This window comes from Hydra vulgaris, chromosome 12 (assembly GCF_038396675.1).
Source record: "Hydra vulgaris chromosome 12, alternate assembly HydraT2T_AEP".
Lineage (NCBI taxonomy): Eukaryota > Metazoa > Cnidaria > Hydrozoa > Anthoathecata > Hydridae > Hydra > Hydra vulgaris.
Genome location: NC_088931.1, coordinates 12,096,566 through 12,116,399, shown reverse-complemented (window position 1 = coordinate 12,116,399; position 19,834 = coordinate 12,096,566). Strand labels below are relative to the sequence as shown.

At 27.7% G+C, this 19,834-nt stretch overlaps 2 protein-coding genes across 2 annotated transcripts in view; both read right to left on the bottom strand.

Moving 5' to 3' along the window:
- LOC101239858 (synaptotagmin-9) overlaps window positions 1-12,340 on the bottom strand; it is a 39,654-nt gene extending 27,314 nt beyond the window's left edge. The window contains exons 1-3 of the mRNA XM_065812189.1: window positions 12,079-12,340; window positions 6,160-6,374; window positions 5,588-5,828 (exon numbers count right to left, since the gene is read on the bottom strand). Coding sequence (XP_065668261.1) covers window positions 5,588-5,828; window positions 6,160-6,374; window positions 12,079-12,282 — 660 coding nt within the window. The 5' untranslated portion in view covers window positions 12,283-12,340. The remainder of the gene's footprint in view (window positions 1-5,587; window positions 5,829-6,159; window positions 6,375-12,078) is intronic.
- A 1,334-nt stretch (window positions 12,341-13,674) lies between these two features.
- On the bottom strand, window positions 13,675-19,817 carry LOC136087957 (uncharacterized). The gene is made up of 3 exons (XM_065811589.1): window positions 19,019-19,817; window positions 18,089-18,568; window positions 13,675-13,700 (listed from the first exon to the last, which is right to left on the bottom strand). Exons 1-3 carry the CDS (start codon window positions 19,815-19,817, stop codon window positions 13,675-13,677), a joined length of 1,305 nt encoding a protein of 434 aa, XP_065667661.1.
- Between the last annotated feature and the right edge of the window lie 17 nt (window positions 19,818-19,834).

The following is a 19,834-nucleotide window of genomic DNA, read 5'->3' as shown; positions in this document are numbered from 1 at the left end:
TCACACTAGCTCTTTATTTGTTAACAACATTACTTATTAGATAAAAAATTTGACAAAGAGCTATAAAAGTTTTTACTGTTTATAAAAAATATTTTCTTATTGTAAAAGAATGCAGGCATTTTAAGAACTATTAAAAACTATAATGCAATAACTTAGAGTGTAATAACTTAATACAATCCAATCAAAATATCTGAATTTCCATTGGCGGTCTTTTTTAATTTTTTTCTTTTTTTGCAACATCAGTGCAACAGTTAAAAAGCGTTGCAGTTTATTATTTAATTTTTACTTTTAAAAGTGACCTTACATTTTTCAATTTATTTACAACTATAATTATTTACTTTTATAAACGGCTTTGCAAACTTGACCATATTGTCATTAATGTTATAGTTATATTACACGGCACTTAAAACCAAGGATTTTAGGAAAAGAAATATCTTTGCACTGCATATCTGTATTTAAAAAGGAAAAAAAAAATCTTTTTTTACTAATTCTATTATAACATTGTATTATAATTACACAAAATTTATATTCAAATTTATAATATTAAAATTCTGCTCCACTAAAAACAAAACAAGTGTTGCAGTATAAAATAACTTAGTCTACAATCTGTTAGCAAGTGTAGTTAACATACAATGTTAAGCACTACAAAAAAAATCAGCTTTGGTGCAAAAAAAATTGTAATCACATTTTGTAAGCAAAAAAGTCAATCTGAAACTCAAACTTGGTCTTTTTTATTCGAATTATTCCTTTTTTATACGAAAAAATACTTTTGCGAGAGCCATAAATCGCTCTGGTAGGGGAGTGTGGGAAAGAGCCAGTAATTGTTAAAAAACTATAGTGGGCCTAATATATATATATATATATATATATATATATATATATATATATATATATATATATATATATATATATATATATATATATATATATATATATATATATATATATGTATATATATATATATATATATATATATATATATATATATATATATATATATATATATATATATATATGTATATATATATATATATATATATATATATATATATATATATATATATATATAAATATACATGTATATATATATTACGGCACGCCGCCCCCCCCCCAACCAGTAATAGTCGCGTATATAAACTTTTTGTGCTGCCACCGATACTTGAATATTTTCCCCACAAAACAATCTACCATAAAGATAAATATATATTTATTCAAGCAACGTCATTTTTTTTTACGCCATCAATGTATGTAGGTTGATTTTAATTAACTTAAACTAGCTGAAACTATGTTCACTGCTGGTCAGTCATTGAAATTGTCAACAATATGCATAGTGCTATCCACAAATTAGTAAAAAGGTCTTTTCTTTTTGATTATATTGAGTATTTCTAATGGTAATAGTGCTTCTGTTCACACCATTTGTCAAAAACAGTAGCTATCAAACTGACGGGTAGAAATTCCTTTATACAGTCCTTCCCCATTTATTTTTGAAATGTTTTTCATAGTCAGGTGTTCTTGTAACATTTTATAATCCTCTTTAAGTTTGTCCTTTGGTGGTAGTTTAGTAATTTGAGCTTGAACACCTTTTTGAATTGCAACCATATTAGACCCATTGTCATAGCCTTGACATCTATAGTTGTTTAGGTCTTGCCTACAAGACTTTATTTCTTCAATTAGAAGATTAGAATGAGCTTTACCAGTCAACTCTTCCCACGCTGTATATCCAATAAAGCTTTCTTGGACAATGACTATTGCTTCTTTATCTTCATGGACATGATGGTTAGAAAACTTTGGCCTTTGTGACTAAGGTCTGGAGTGCAATCCATGATAACTAAAAAATAATTTTGACACTTTACCTCGTTCACAATAGCTTCTTTTACATGCCAAGCTAAGAGGTTAATGACCATGTTTTAAATATTGACACTTAGCATTTGTGAACATCTTTCTCCATCTTCAATTTGTCATAAATGCTCCATCAAAATTGGATCAAAACTGATCAAATAATTGGATAAGACTAATGAAGTCCCCATTATTTTTGGTGTACAGTTTTGATGAGCTTCCACCGAATGCAATATTATGTCCGCCAAGTACATAATCATCAATACTATTTTCTTAAGAATGCTTCTCCACTATTCTATTTCATTGTTAATTTGTTGGATAAGACCTTGATTAACAGCTTCTTCATTTTCTATCTTGATTGTTGCTTCAATCCATTTCTTTGAACAACTGAAATGTGATGAAGATGGCTCTTTTAGGCTTGCTCTGTGAACTTTTTTCAGTTGTTGAAACCTTCTTTTTTCCCAAAATATGATTTTGGAGTTGGGTCAAACAATTGACAAGGAAGACAATAAGCTGAATCAGTATATAAGCCATATCCTTTTACTTGTTCATCATTTCTTGCTACCCTGTATCAAAATTCATTTGAGAAATGGTATTTTTTGGTTTTAGGATATTCTTTATTGATCTTTAAGAAAAGTATTGGATTCATTTTGATGATATAGTCTCTCTCTCTCTCTCTCTCTCTCTCTCTCTCTCTCTCTCTCTCTCTCTCTCTCTCTCTCTCTCTCTCACTCACTCTCTCTCTCTTACAGGCAGCCATTCCAGCCAAGTGGACGGGTCATTAGATAAGAACCTGCAAGTGTCACTTCTGTGTGAAAAATCTGTTGTAATTGTAAAATTATCATCTGTCTCAACTATTATAGGCTTTAAATTGAATTCAGGCTCTTTGTTTTTCTTTGATGCTTCCAAAGATTTTTGGCTACAAATGTCCAAGGATAAAGTTGATGAACATGTGCCAAAACTAGCTGAAGAAGTTGAACTACACAACAGAGGGTTACTCACATTATCTTCCTCTTGGCTAGATTGAGACAGAGTGGAGGTCTCACTAGATGTTTTAAAGGAGTTTTTATCACACAAAATGTTTGATTCACAAGGTTGTGAAGAACTTGGAGAATAAAAAGAATGTGTAAGTTTTGGCACTTTACTTAAAACAGAATCCTTGGCTAATTTTTTTTCTCTGAGAAGCTGACAATTTTTTTAACATTTTGAATAATAAAATATTCCAATTCAGATTAACAGTGTAAAACTTTGCTTTCGTTTCTGGAAACATAAACTCTTCATAATGAAGCTTTTTAATTCATTATTAAGGTCACTGCTGATTACAGTTTGCAACCCTCTTTAATACAACATTTTTATTAACTTACTTTCTTGTCGGTTTATTCATTTTATAGTTTGCGCAAAACAAACATGAGTTCAGTGTTAATAATCTAAATTATTTTAAAAAGTAGTTAAAACAAACAATACAAAAAAGAAATTTACTTTAGCGTAAATAAAAGAAATAGTTAAAAAAACTTTTCAAAAAAAACTTTAGTTTCGTGTAAATAAAGAAATTGTTAAAAAATACATTGAGATTTTTTAAAAACAACATTTTTAAAATTTTTATTATAGACAACTTCAAATCAGTATAAATTGTAAAGTAATTTTAATTTTGAACTAGTTTTTTTTTTAAATGAAAGGTAAAACCAATTAAATTTAATTATAATGTCAAATATTGTCAACCTGCTTGTTTATTTTATGAGTTCATTAGAAGTTTAATGATTACTCGGAAAAATGCCTGAAATAAAGTGTGCAAAAGTATTAGCGCACTCATTTAAAATGTATTAGCACACTCGTTTAATTCATTTGAGAAAAACTTTTTTGGTTAATTTTTATTAAAAACTCTCTGCTGATTAATAATAGTCAATAAAAAATGTAAGAACAATAAATTGAAGTGGCGGAAATATCATATGAAATACAGTTAGTTAATACTTCAAAATTGCAACAACAAAAATATGGGTTTAAGGAGCATAACAATTGAAACAATGTGGCAAGTTATTGGCCTGAACAAAAGTGGTCTAAGCAATCAAGAAATCGGACGTCAACTTGAAATCAGTGAATGCAGCGTTAGAACAATGCTCAAAAACTATAATGAGTTTGGAACAGTCAAAGACAAAAGTCGCTCTGGTCGTCCCAAAAAAATGTCAGAAAGGGACAAAAATAAAGCAATTATGCTTGCTAGACGCAACCCAAACATTAACATAGCCGAAATTGCCTCAGACCTGAATACAGCGTTGGGTGCACATCAAGTAAGCCGATCAACAATTAGCAAGCTTTTGAAGAAAAAATTTCTCAAATCATACCTTGCAACAAAGAAGCCACTATTAAGTATCAAAGACCGTCACAAGCAAAGAAAATGGTGCAAAGAGAGAGCTGCATGGACTGTAGAGCAATGAAGAAAGGTGGTTTTCTCGGACAAGTCAAAATTGGAACTTATTAATCGCAAGAAAAGGGTTGTCGTGAGGAGATACAAAACGAAAAATATAATCCTCGTTTTTTTATGTCAAGAGTTCAAAGAGGAGGAGGTTCAATTAGCATTTGGGGCTGCATTGCTAGATCTAGCAATGGACTGGCGTATCTTTACACTGATCGCCTTAATATACATTGATATAGAGAGATATTAGAAGGTTATTTAAAGCCATCAATGGACGTTTTCAAGGCAAACTCCACCTGGCAATTTCAACAAGATAACGCTCCTTGCCACACAGCACGCTCAATAAAGCAATACATGGAAAAAAAATGGTTTAATCTAATGCCTTGGCCCGCTCGCTCACCTGATTTAAATCCTATTGAGAATCTTTGGAGTTGTGTGGACTGCAAATTACAAAAAAGCAAGCCCACTAACTTGGTGCAGTTCAAAACGCAGATGCAAGAGTTGTGGAATACCCTGCCACAAAAATTAATCAGAAAACTTATAGATTCTATGCCGCGCAGAGTCTTAGCATGCCTTAAAAACAAAGGTGGTCACATAAAATATTAAACTTTCTTACCATCTTTGAAAAACTGTAAGTGCGCTAATACTTTTGCACACTTTTTTAATATTGTTTTTATCACTCTTGTTGTGTTCTAATTAAGTTCAAGATAATAATAAAGAAATATCCTTTATATATTTGACAATTAGTATTTCTGCTTTATTTTATGAATAAGTTAAAAAAAAATTATCAATCAGCCTTTTACTGCTTTCGAATTACACTCATTTGAAGTTCCCTTAGGTAAAAAAAATATGAGTGCGCTAATACTTTCTGGAAGCACTGTATATATGTGTATATATATATATATATATATATATATATATATATATATATATATATATATATATATATATATATATATATATATATATATATATATATATATATATATATATACATACAGCACTCAAAGTGAGGCAGGATGCAGCAGGATGCCATCCCGTCACTTTTTTATAAAGTATAAATCATCTCGCCACCTTTTTATAAATCTCTATATACAGCAATGATTAGGTGGGATGGTATTTTTAAACTGTAGAATACCATCCAGTCACTTTTTTTTCTCCATTCAAGCATTGTATATATGTGTATATATATGTGTGTGTTTACATGTTTTACGCCAAGGCCTGCTATATATAAATATAATACATATATATTTTTGATTATAACAAACTTGTCAAGAATGAAATTGTTTAAAAACAAAGAAATAAGTTAATAAAATATTATAGCTACAAAGTAATGTAAACCTTTGGGATTAATTGGAGCCACATTGTTTGACCATTATGAAAATCTAGTTTGCTGAGATTCAACTTTATTTCTCCAAGACAACAATCTGCTTTCAATAAACCATTATCTTTTAAAACAATATGCAGTTGTGCATTAGCAATATCATTCTCATACAATGAAAAGGTTAATAACTCTTGAAAGAGAGGATCACATGTCTGAAACTTAACTGTTGTCTTTTGTGTAACTAATTCTGTTGGATTACTATAAAATTAAAACTTCCAGCATTAAAGAATGTAATATATTGAGCATCCAGTTATATCAATCAATTATCTATTAAATCAAACCAGATTTTCAGGCAATAATATTTTCAGAGCAACAAATTCTCTTGTCCATTAAAAAGATAATACATAGAAAAGTTTTTTTTTTAAATTTTTATCAGCCATGCCATTTATGATTTAATGTATTTTTTTTTTAATGAATTTTGTTTTATTTTATTAAAAAATATTTATCAAAATATAAATGTGAAGCCTAACTAAAAATGAATTTTGTTTTATGTTATTAAAAAATATTTATCAAAATATAAATGTCAAACCTAACTAAAAACATATTAACAACCACAATAGGATCTGGTAGCTGGATTCTATCTCTCTTTAAAAGTCTCTTTGCTTGTATAACTTTCAGTTGCAAGATACTTTCTTCTGGTACATATTTAGCAGCTATACTTACTTCTCCGCAATAAAAGACACCATCAGTGTTGATTGAAGAACACATGTTCATAAACAATTCACTCAACAAACAGATTTTATCCTTTAAAATTGAAATAAATGTTTTGTACACATAAAAGTAAACTTATATCTACAGCTATAAATAATAAACGCATATCACATCTCATATCAATGTATATTTTTGTCTAAGTAATTATTTTTGTTATATTTGGTGCAGTTAATCTGTGGTGTTTAAATTAGACTGAGCAATGAAGACTCACACAGAGAAATATGAAACATTTCTATTGAAAAAACTTTTTATATAAAGTAGGATAAGTACAAACAAAGATAAACGGACAGATTTTAAAGATAAAAGATACAAACAAAGATAAAGGGACAGATTTTCAGAATAAATACAGAATTATTTTAAGAAGAAAAAGCTTACACATAAATCATAGTCAACAGTAATTTTATTGTTAAAGTACACCTACAGCAAAACAGGATACACAATTAACCATAAATCTTCATTAAATACAAAAGTTTAACTTACTTTAAAACTCGTATACATATCAATAGGTATATCAATATTTAAAATGAACAAATATAAAATGATAGGAGGTATAAGATGAAGAAAAAACATTATCGCTTTTGTGTAACCATAATTTATGTAATGATAATAAACTTCTCTTCAGAATCACGTTTATTATTACTGGCGTTTCGAAGAGGCTCAGCACCAATACCTAGTTTATCCCATCAGATAAACATCATCAACATTTATGCTTTACCCCGCAATTTATGCCTGCTCCATATTGCAGTAAAAAAGGACTTCACTACAAACAGCCAAAACCCTAACTTCGTCCAAATTTGTAAAGCTCTAATATTTTTGAAGAATTATGTGAAGCTTATATCTACAGCTATAATTAATAAACATATAATTAATAAACAGCTCATATCAATGCATATAATAGTCTAAATAATTATAATAAATCTTAATTGAAACAAACTACAGCTAAGACTTATGAGAAAAATTTTTGGGATCCATTTAATAAAAAAATGTAATTTGTATCAAACTGCCCCTATCACAAGGTAGATTGATACAAGCTACCAAACTAAATATTGTTTAATATTTTTTTTACAATTTTTTTACATTACAATATTACATCAAAATACAGTTTCTGCCAATTCAACTTCTTTTGAAGAAGAGTTTGAATCCATAATTATAGGTTTAAAAGTTAGACTGATGGACTTCTTAGAGAGATTTGTGATTATACCAACAAAAACAATTTTCAAAAATTTAACAAATTTTGAGCATTTTTAAGATCCTTTGCGCATTTTATTTGTTTATTTTTTTAAAGTTGCTTCATCTTTTATTGATATGTATTTAGGTCTTAAGATACGTAATTTATTGATTCAAGTCAATGTGCCCCATATCAATATGTATCAATGTGCCCCAATGTGTAAAAAAAAAAATAATAAAATGAGGTTAAAGTACTAAACATTCATTAAAATAAAAAACTATTCACAAATTAATAAAGATCTGTGCTTACTAAACAACATTTTACACAGTATTTAATTCTAAATAAAATGCACTCAAAGAAAACAGAAAAATTTTTAGTTTAGAGCATCTAAAACATGTTCAGTTTGTATTGACAACTGAATTCTGTTGCAACTGTGTTTTCATATTTGTTCCTACTGACACTTTTATTTTGTGTGTTAATTATGCATTGTTTTTGTGTAACACCTACTGTATCAACACACCCCAAATTAGTTAAAGTATAAGTATAAAAATTATCCTTGAGGAATAGACTTAATCCCATATTTTACAGGTCCAGATAAATAGTATATATATATACCCGTATAACAAGTATATTTAAAAATTATTTCCTGGGAATAAACTTTTAACTTATGATAGGACCTTATTTATAACTTATAATAGGATCTTATAACCCTACTTATGATAGGGATTGCAATACCAGTATACTTGCATACCAATACTTTATAGAAAAAAAACTGATAAAAATAGTATTGAAAAATTTTGTAAATGATAATAAACACTTATATTTTTATGAGCTTTTTTTAAATAGAACTAATTTTGGGCCTTTTTTATGAATATATTTTTTTTAATGACAAGTAAAGCAGAGGACTTGGAAAGAGTGTTACCATTCATAAATAAAGTAATATCAACAATAATGCAATAATTACAAGTTAAGTGAATAACTGTGTTTTGTTGGATTTAAAATTAACAAGCCATTGCAAGCCCCAAGCTGTCATAAAAGAGACATTAAATTCAAGAGCAGCTGCCTGTTCAAAGCAATTAAAAAGTTATGACTTCTTGTCAAAACTGAGTATATAATTCATCAGAAAATAGACAAGGAACAACAAAGAGCTTACAGTAGAACAAATGAAGAAGAGTGTTATTTATTAAGGATAAATTTTATGCCACTTTAAAAAAGGAATAGTTCAATAACTTTAAAAACTTTTCCCGACTCACCATATTACACATGCTTATAAACAAGATGCCAGAGTTTATTGAAAGCCTTCAACATGACACAAAAGAAAGAAAATGATAACAAAACTTTTTTTTTTATAAGTATAAAAAAAAATGTGTTGTATATAAATATATATATATATATATATATATATATATATATATATATATATATATATATATATATATATATATATATATGGCGTGGTGTTGACTTGCCCGTAAGTTGCTTTCTGTATGTTTGTGTTCTGTCTGAACCTCTAGCGCAGTGTTGAATCACCCATAAGTTGCTGTTTGTATGTTTGTGTTTTGTCTGGTTATGTTTGTATGTATGTTTATGTTCTGTCTGAACCTCTGGTGGAGTGTTTACTCACTTATAAGCTACTTTATGTATGTATGTGTTCTGTTTAAATAATTAAATGTTCTTTTTAAATGTTTAAATCTGTTTTAATGCAGTGTGAGCTCATTAAATAACTAGACACTCCAACTATTAAATTTACGTTCACCTTTATCTCTAGTATTTTGTTGGGTGCAATATTTTTCCTAATGCATTTCCAAAATATCATGCTCAATGCTTTGAAGTGCTGTTTGCAGGAAGTAGCTCCTTTTAATTGCTCCAGGTCAGGTTCAGGATCATTATGATCACCCTGCTACTGGTATTATGTAACCCAGTACCACCTGTCCCATGCCCTGCTGCCTTGTAGAGTGTTCTTTTTCAGGCAAAGGCAAGGAAAAACTAACTCCGACTTAAAAATCACCTAGCTTGGGACTCTTGGTTAAGTAAAAGAGATTATGTCTCGATAAAAATACTAATCTTAGGCAGATGTTAACTGCATCCAGCTAATGTTTTGTAGGAGGCCTCCTAGGCAAAGACTTTAGGGGTAAGCAGAATAATTCTGTTGACCAATCTCAAACCCCTTCTTCATCTATTAGGCTGGCATAGATGTAAATCTGTGTTACATTGTTTCCTGCCTAGGATAATGAATGCTATAAAACAGGTTTAAAACTCAGTTTAATGGTTCTGAGACCAGCTGGTAGTAAGGTTTCCCAAACTCTGTGGTAGCTCTCAGAGAGGCTGATTCCATTAACAGATGCAAAATATCAGAGTATTAACAGCGCCATGTTTGTGCATGGATAGTGTCCCTGTTAATGCTTTTAATGTCACTATCAATAGCCACATACTTGCCTTGGGGGTATACTTACGCATCAATTTACCTATTTGTCATAAAGTCAGGTTTAAATCTTTTGACCATTTTTTTATGTACCTCTTCACTCTATCACCTTTCTCATTGTTTATTATCACTCTCCTTCTTCTCAAGACTGCACACCTTTAAATGTACATCTAAAAGATATTCATCTAAAATTACATAATTTCTGATCATATTGACCATGTCTTTTCCCTTTACCCCTTTGCCAATATTGTTGTTTTTGGTGACTTTGATGCTCATCACACTGGATGGCTTGGCTCTAACACCACTAACCCTGCTGGCACTAAAGCCCATAACTTCTGCATTTCTTAATCTCTTACTCAGATAGTTAACTTTGCAACTCATTTTCCAGACAACCCTAATCACTTACCTTCACTCCTTGATCTGTGTCTTGTCTCTTTAGTTGTGTCTTGACTTGTCAGTTTCTTCTTTTTCTCTTTTAAGTGGTTCTGCCATGCAATTATCTTTATAAATCTTTCCTCTCATATTTCTTCTTTGGACTCACTCTATCATCGAACTACTTACTACTACCCTAAAGCAGACTGGGATTATTTTCATGATTTTCTCAAGACTGCCTTTGGGCTGATATCTTTTCTCTCTCCGCAGATTATGTCCCTCCTACATAACCTCGTAGATCCAAGCAGGTATTTGAAGATTCTTTCTTGTCAGTTTTAAATCAAGTAAATTTAGTCTTGTGAACTTTAACTCCAAAAAAACTCAGTTATTTACTACAAGCAACTATTGCAATACTGTCAATATTTCTATATATGATGAATAGCTACCCTCTCACTGAGTTCTCTTCTTTACATCTTCTTAGATTATCGTTCACTAATGACCTTTCATGGGAACCATATATACAATTGATTGCTAAGTTAACATCTTCTAAGGTTGCTTTTCTTTATTGCGTTCACCATTTTCTTAACCGTGATTCTATTCTTTACCTTTACAAATTTCTTATTTTTTTCCTGTATGGAATACTGTTGGGCTGGTTCTTCTAATAATGCTCTTTCTCTTCTAGACAATTTTGAAAAATGCATATATTATGTCTCAACAATTGAGACATAATATCACAAATATTTGAGACGTTATATTGCATTTGAGACGTTAAAATTTGAGACATTATATTGCATCTGAGATAATATTGCAATCACTTTGAGAAGTAATATTGCAATTGGTTACTCCTTATATATATAAGTAGCCAATTGAGGCTACTCTATATGTAGAGAGACCATTTAAAAATTGAGACTTAGATTGAGACATGAACTAATGTAAAAAAATCTTTACTTGAGACTTAATTAAAATCTCTTTTTTTTTATGTTACACTACATCTCAATTTGTTACATTTTTGTAAACCATTCGGGTTTTAAAAAGGTAACTAGTTGAGGCATAGCGTTGCAAATTGAAACTTTATTTTTGTGACTAAGTAACCAATTGTAGGTTACATTCTCTTATTTTTAATTAAATATTAAATTAATAAACTTGATAATGCAGTAATTACTTTTTTATTAATGACATATTGCTATTTATCTTGTTTCATTTTATTTTATAAAGTAGCTTCATCTAATAAGAGAATGAAACCTACAAGACGAAGCTACTTTACAAAATAAAATAAAACAAGATAAATAGCAATATGTCATTAATAAAAAAATATTTACTGCATAATCAAGTTTATTAAATTAATATTTGATTAAAAATAAGAGAATGTAACCTTGTTACCAATTGTAACCAATTGAGGCATAACACAAGTTTAAAATGTTAAAAGGGTATATATATACATAGCTTTAATATATATTTATTTTATTACTGTTCTTACTTTTACTATTATTATTATAATAATGATAGAACTTAATCATATAATAAATAGAACTTAATTATATAATTAATCCCTACTATTAGTATTATTATTATACAATTGATATCATTCATTATTACCATTACTATTTTCATCATTGTTTAGATTGATATGCTGTACCTTCAGATATTTACTTTATATTAGGACTTGTATTTTATATGTGTGGTTATAATAGTAATTTGTGTGATAAGTAATCTTAAATAAGTAGTCTTGTTTTAGCAGCATATAGTAAGTATAAATAAAACTAAAGAAAAATTACCTGAGATAATACATCTGTATCTTGTTCTTCTGAAGTTACAAAACTCGTTTTTTTATTGTTATTGTGGACTTGTTTGGATTTATCTTTTAATAAAAATTTTTCTGCAAACTCATTTTCAAAAAACTGTCTGACTTGACTTTTAGATACAGAACATGAATCTTTATTGAAAATATTTCTCTTTTGTATACTACTACTTGAACCCATCAAATTTTTGAAAACTATTACGTAAAATATATATCTAAGTAGTAAGAAATTATTTTAGTATAAAATTCGATATATATATCAAATATATTAGTGTATTTTACAAAAACAGTGCTCAATGTTCTTAAAAAACGGCACTTTCTTTTCTGATGAATGATGTAATCCAAAAAATTAGAAAGTACTTTTTGTATTACATCTTTATTAGATTTTTTATTTACACTAAATTCAAAAGAGTCTTTATATTTTTTTAAAATATATTGTTATTCTTTGTGTTTTGGAATCTTTTGGAAACATCATGTTTAAAAACGAATTAATCTTTGTGTCTATAACATATTTATATTTCATGATTCACCCTACCAGATACACAGATACAATCATTTTTCCCAAATTTTTGGTAAGATGATTGCTATTTTTCTCATCTTTCAAAGTCATACTAGACTCCTGTCCAATTGTCATGTACTTTTTAGATACTGGACATCAACCTTTATTGTTTATACATCACTGCCCAACACCATGATAATCTAGATGCATGCGATGTATAAATTTTATTTAAACTTTGTTAATGCATATTTTGCTGTTAGAAATTGAGGTAATCCCTTAAGGTTATCCCAGGTAAACCATACTCTTGCTCTTTACACCTTTTTTGCTTTATTGGCTGACCCAATTTAATCTCTGAAATAACAAAACTTACCTAAACATTATTTTTTTCAGTCGCAATTCACTTTAACCTCTTTTTCACTTCACTTTAACACAATCTTATTTTCTAAAATAACATTACTAAGAACACTTTATATACCACTAAATCTATCGTAAACTTATTCTTTACGAGCTGTACACAAAATAGGGTTGTCTTCTATATATTGTACATGATCACTTCCACATATTTTTAACTAAAATTTTTCTAATTCATTTTTATCTTTAGTGCTTTTGTTTTTAGTATAATTTTTCAACACTTAAATCAAGCATTAATTATTCTTCTGTCTCTTCAATCAAGCATGAATTATCTGAAAAGAATTGCTCCCATAGTAATTCGTTACTGAACTCTTTGCGAGATTCCAAAATAGTAAAAAAAAAAACTTTATTTTTATTTAAATTTATTTTATTAAAACTATACTTCTCTTCATCTTTCGTTTTAATCAAATTATAATATTTAATAATAGAACATTAATACTCTTAAATAGTTTTATTTTAAAATCTTGTTTTAAAAAAATTACAGTTTTCATTTAAAATCTAGTGTATAGCAATGAGTAAGTAAAGGAAGTTTAACAATTTTATTTTAACAAAGAAAAATTTTACATAAATTAAAGTGGCTTTAGTTTTGGAATTTCTCTTAAAATTAAGTATAGTTTCTACTTTTAATATATAAACTAAAAGCATTTTTTTAACTTAATTATTTCAGCTTAAATAATGAGGGTTTATATCTAAATATAAATTGAAAATAAATATAACTAAAAATCGCTGTGAACCATGTATTTTTATTTATATATCGTTCCACAAAAAATCACTTTTTTTGAAGTTAATTTTTTATTACAAGTAAAAAACATTCCGCTGTTGCCATAACAAAAACTAAGTAAACAGGACTGGATGAGCGAGGGGTATCAAAAACAGTGTTTTTTAGAGAGCCTATATACTCAGAGAGCGGACATACGTGTGATCGTTTTTGATTGGATATTCGATTTTTTTGGCTTTTGACGCCATGTTTTTGCCAAAAAAACCAACTGCGAGTGAACTTGCTATTAAATTTTTGTTAAATATTTGTAAAAGTTTATGAAAACTGATGTGAATGTAATAAAAATTCATGAAAAAGAATGTGCTTAAACTACTGATGTCATGTCAATAACTCATACTATGGAATTGTTAGATTACCTTAACATTATACTATAATGTTAAGGCCATAATTTATAGCCAAGCTAACCATACCTTAGTTTTTATGCTTAGAGGAATATCTACGAGATGAAAATAAACTGTAAAATATTATTATAGTGAAAGTTCTGTTTATAAAGGTGCAAATAACCAGTTAATGTGAAGATTTTTTAGCATAAGCTGCACCTAAAGTTATACTTTTTCCAGTTTAAATAAACATCCATGTGATTCAAGTTGTTTTATTGATTTTTTAGCAAATGTACTTCATTTATTGAAGAATACAAGAACATCTCTCTCATGTAACAAACCTTTCATAATTACAGCTGGAATTCAAAAAATATATATACTTCTATCACTAGTTATAGATTAACATTCCTGCACATGTTGACATTCTAAATATGTTTACTTATAAGTTTAGCATCTTGATGAAAAACATTTTAACAAAACAAAAGTATCAAGAGTATTATATTGCAATGAACTATAATGAAAGTTGTGGATTGAAATTTATTGCAAATAAAAAAAATGATTCTATACTCACAACTGCTTGATTTAACTGAATTGTTGATAAATGGTTTACACTTATGAAATCACGAAACCTTACTATGGCTTTTAGTATAGAAAATTACTAAATTTACAATGAAACAAAAGCTTTTTTTTATGAAATTATAGAGGTACTATTCGATTATATGTATTGAGCCTAAGTAGAAAACTAAGGTGGAAACTTATTCTATCTGGTGTTATTTTGTCAACAACCAAATACTCTTCTTGAAAAAAAAACTTTTTATATGAAATTGCAATTTACCCAAAACTTCTAAAAAAATATTTATAACTGGTGCATTCACAAAACAAGTAATTCCTACAGCTTTTTAATACAAAAATGACTTGAAACTTATTTGTTTTGCTTAACTCTTAAAAACATTACATTATCAAAGTGCAGTGCACGATACCGAATAATGACCATCGATTTTTATTGTGTTTTCTTGACTTAGTAAGGTCCATAAATCCACACAAAAAATAGCACATTGTTTTACTCAAAGATTAGGATAAAACATCAAGTTTAATCTTGAGTAATACTGACCAAACTACTATTTTATAATGTATTTTAATGTAATTTTTTTAATATATACGAGTTCTAGAGTTGAAGAAAATTAAAGAATTTTCCTAATTTGCTTTAAATCACAATATTTTAAAAAATAGAGTAAATACAATGCTTGCTACATACAAACAGCATAATGTGGGAAGTTTATTTTCTGCTAATAAAACAAACTTTGCATTTTTTTTTAAATAGAATTAATATTCAGATCATTTTTTGGCATAACTTTTTACCTAAAAGAATGGTAGTTCTGTACTCTAAGAGAAAGTCAATTGATGAACAAGTTAATACTGATACAAAAATTAAAAGTTCAGCTCAGCTTTTATCCTAATTCTCATTAATTTTGATTAAAGCTTAAAAACAGGTTTAAAAAATTCAGACCTGTAATATTTAGCTCTAAGGAATAAAAATGAAGTAAAAATATTATTTTGAACTTGGGAGCAAGATATGATAATACAAGCATTGGCTTTGAAAGAATAGATTCAACTAAAACTAATTAATAAAAAAAATTGTAAAACTTTTGTCAGGTCTAAACTTTTGTTAAGTAACTTATAAACTACAAGTAGTTTTTTGACGGGTTTTTTTTAAAGAATTTATTTATTTGTCAAATAAATAATGTTTAATAAATAATTTTATTAAAAAACTGCTAAGAAAAACAAAATATTCAAATTTTCCTTTAAAATATTGGGTTATACAATTGTCACGCGATAATTTGGCAAAAACATGGCTGCTGTTTTCCGTATGTCCGCTCTGTGAGTATATAGGCTCTCTTACGTTTATATGTTCTTTCTGAAGCAAACGTTCTTTCCGAAGCAAACGTATTAGGTAAATTTATTTCAGAGGTCTGAACACTAATTAATGCCTAAAGATGGTAACTTTATTTAATGGATTTATTAAAAAAAATAGAAGGAGATCTTAAAATTTTTTAAGCGGCGATTTTCTGTAGCTATTTTGATTTTTGAATTAACTTAAGAGCAATTGCCTGAGAAATCTAGGCAAAATTTTTTTTTTTTTTTTTTTTTTGTTCTTTTTATTTATTCAAAATAAGTTTTACAATATAAGAATGAATAAAATACGTATAGTCAGAATTACAATTTTGTTAACGTTACAACAAGAACGCCGATACTCGCAGAAGATCATAAGGTCTTGTCATCGAGAACCGCCTAAACAGATTTTAAATAATAAATAATCCTTTAATAATTCATAGACAAATATTCACACATAAATACAAATATAATTATTTATACATATTTAAACATACAAACATGTAAATAAATATACTTACACATCAATATATATATATACACATACAAATAATACGCACAAATACACATACATATATACGTATATATATATATATATATATATATATATATATATATATATATATATATATATATATATATATATATATATATATATATATATATATATATAAGTTAAGATAAAAGATTTCGTATATATAAATTACGATAAAATATTTCCTAAGAGTATTAATAAAAAACAAAACAAACTTAAAAATATATCAGAATGTTTTCAACTGAGAAAAGAATTTCTTTCAATTTTCTTTTAAATAAGAAAAAGTTCCATTCATGAGAGAAATCAAAAAGTTTTAACACTATTTTGTTCCATAAAAATGCTCCTCTAAATGAAATACAAAATTTACCAAAGTTAGTTTTGAAAACTGGTTGAAGAATAAAATTTTCATTACGCAAATTGTATTTATTTTTAATTTTTAAAGAATATAAATTGTGAAAAGAAATTGGAGATGTGCGAGACTTACATTTAAACATAAAACACAATACATTAAAAATATTAAGTTGATATATATTAAGAATATTCATTTCGTTTAAAAGAGGCTTAGCATGATAAAATCGATGTTTAAAATTAATAAGTCGTGCAACATGTTTCTCTTGGCGATAAAGTGGTTCTAATTTAGTTTTACTTACACTACCCCAAGCCGCATTAGCATAGTTTAGATGGCAATGAATAAACGAGTGGTAAAGCTGAATTAAAGTATGTTTATTTAGCATGCTTCTTATTTTAAATAGTATTCCTATACTTTTGGAAATTTTAGAGGATAAGTTTTCAATGTGTTTTTTCCATGTCAGATTTTCATCAATAAAAACCCCTAAAAAATTTGTAGCCGTTACTCTTTTAATTTGAACGTCATCTATAAAAAGAGCAAGCAATTCACTTGGTAGAAGATGTTTTTTGTAGTATGGATGAAAAAGAGACCATTTTGTTTTTTCAATGTTAAGAGAAAGCTTATTTAATTTAAACCATTCTGAAATTTTAATTAATTCTATGTTCATACTTTGAAATAGGGTAATTATGTTACTATGAGATAGAAAAAAATTCGCGTCGTCAGCAAACATAATTGTCATAAATTAGATGCTTCATAAAGATCGTTTATGTAAATGAGAAATAGGAGAGGTCCTAGGACAGACCCTTGAGGAACTCCGCATGTTACATCTAACAAGTTTGATTTCGATGATACGTCATAGAGAACAAATTGCTTTCTATTACTTAAATAACTTTTTAAAAGCTTCAAAACATTGCCAGAGATTCCATAATATTTAAGTTTTTTAAAAAGAATTTTATGATCTATCGTATCAAAGGCTTTAGACAAGTCAATAAAAATGCCTAAAGTAAATTTGGAACTTTCAAATGATTCAGTAATATATTGTGTTATTTGGAGTATAGCGTGTTCAGTGGAGTTTTTTTTTTTAAACCCATATTGATTTTTGTATAGGATATTATTTTGAGAAAGATGATTAAAAAATTTATTATAAAGAATTCTCTCTATAATCTTTGAGAAAACAGAGAGAAGAGATATTGGACGGTAATTACTAACGTTAAGTAAGTCTCCACCTTTAAATATTGGTGAAACTCTAGCTATTTTTAATTCATCAGGAAAAATTCCTTGTTGAATTGAACATTTAAATATTTTAAAAAGGATATTTTTTATGATATCACATGAATCAATGGCAATGTTTCCATTGATATCATCAGGACCGACTGCTCTATTTAACTTTAGCATTTTAAAAGCTGTATCAAATTCATCAAAAGACAATTCAAAAGAATTTAGATAAGATATTAAAGGAAAACTACATCTGTTTATTGTTTTGTTTATGTTTGAATTTTTTTTTGCTAAATTTGGTTTAACTGAAGTAAAGAATTCATTCATTTTATTAGCTACCACTCCTGGATCATCAAATATTTTATTATCAATTTTAATAGCTTTAGGTAAAGAGCTAGCTTTCAATTTCTTACTGCCTGTAATTTCTCTTAAAACTTGCCATGTTTGCTTTGAATTATCTTTATATTTTTCTAGTAAATTTATGTAGTACCTTTTTTTTAAATTTTTTCTTTGCATTTCAAATTTTTTAGCGTAATTCTTATAAATTGTTTTACTTTCTAATGTTCTCGTTTTTAAATACTTTATATACAACTTTTGCTTAACTTTAGAACTTTTTCTGAGATCTTTTGTAATCCATGGTGACGTGAAATATATTTTTTTTTTTAGTATTTTATGTTTAGGAAAATTAATATCATAAATTTCAAAAAAATTTTTAAAAAACGAATTATAAGCTAAATTAGCATCATTAGAATCTATATGTTTCCAATGAAGTAAAGATAATTGTTTCTTAAAAGCAGAGCAATTCGCTTCCGTAAAAAAACGTTTGATGAAAGGTTTATTATGGTGTAGAATTTTTTTGATGTTTGTGTTTATGGAGAAAAAAATGGGAAAGTGATCAGAGACGTCACTTTTAATAATACCTTTTTTTAAAGATAAGTTAAAAACGTCAGTTGTAATTATATTATCTAATATAGAGGCTGATGTTGATGATATTCTGGTAGGCTTATTTATTAACGGTATCGCTCCAATTTCGAAAATGTCATTGTAAAACTTTTTAATGTTAGTATTAGTGTGGTATTCAAAACAGTTTAAATTAAAATCACCAATTATGTAGTTTAATTTCTTTTCATGTGAACTTTTTTTAATTATATCATTATGTAAAAAGGCATTAAAATCCTCAATTACGCCATTTGGTGGGCAATAACAACAACTTAAAATTATATTTTTGGCATTTTTAGTTAAAATTTCAATACTTAAAACCTCTTTATCGCCATCAGAAATGCTTAAGTCTGGCCTGTTAATAAACCGCAAGTATTCATTCACGTAAAAAAGAATACCACCACCTTGCTTATTATTTTTACGCCCTAAAGAAATTAAATTAAAACCTGGAAGGAGGAGATTTGAGTTTTTAACATCATCAGAACTGCACCATGTCTCTGTAATGCATATTATGTTAAAAATATTAGAAGTTTCTTCTATATTACTATGAAAAGTATCAAAGTTTTTTTTTAAACTTCTTATATTAAAATGAATAACATTAAGAAAATCCCTATTAAGATAATCTTTCAATTCATTGTTATAAAAATAAGAGCAGTTTTGCAGAGCACTTGCTTCACTAAAATAATTTATGTCAGGATCGGATTCATTATCAAGTAAAAAATCATTAATTTGAAAAAAGTTAAATGAAGTTGACTCAAAATTTAGTTGGTTTGAATCCATTTCAGAATTTAAATAAT

Coding starts and splice junctions, on each gene's coding strand:
- LOC136087957 (XM_065811589.1), bottom strand. CDS start 19,817: ATGGATTCAAACCAACTAAATTTTGAGTCAACTTCATTTAACTTTTTT. Junction 18,569..19,018: donor TAACTTATCTTTAAAAAAAG/GTATTATTAAAA, acceptor TAAATTTACTAG/AAAAATATAAAGATAATTCA. Junction 13,701..18,088: donor TGGAGACTTACTTAACGTTA/GTAATTACCGTC, acceptor ATTTATATTTAG/ATATAAACCCTCATTATTTA.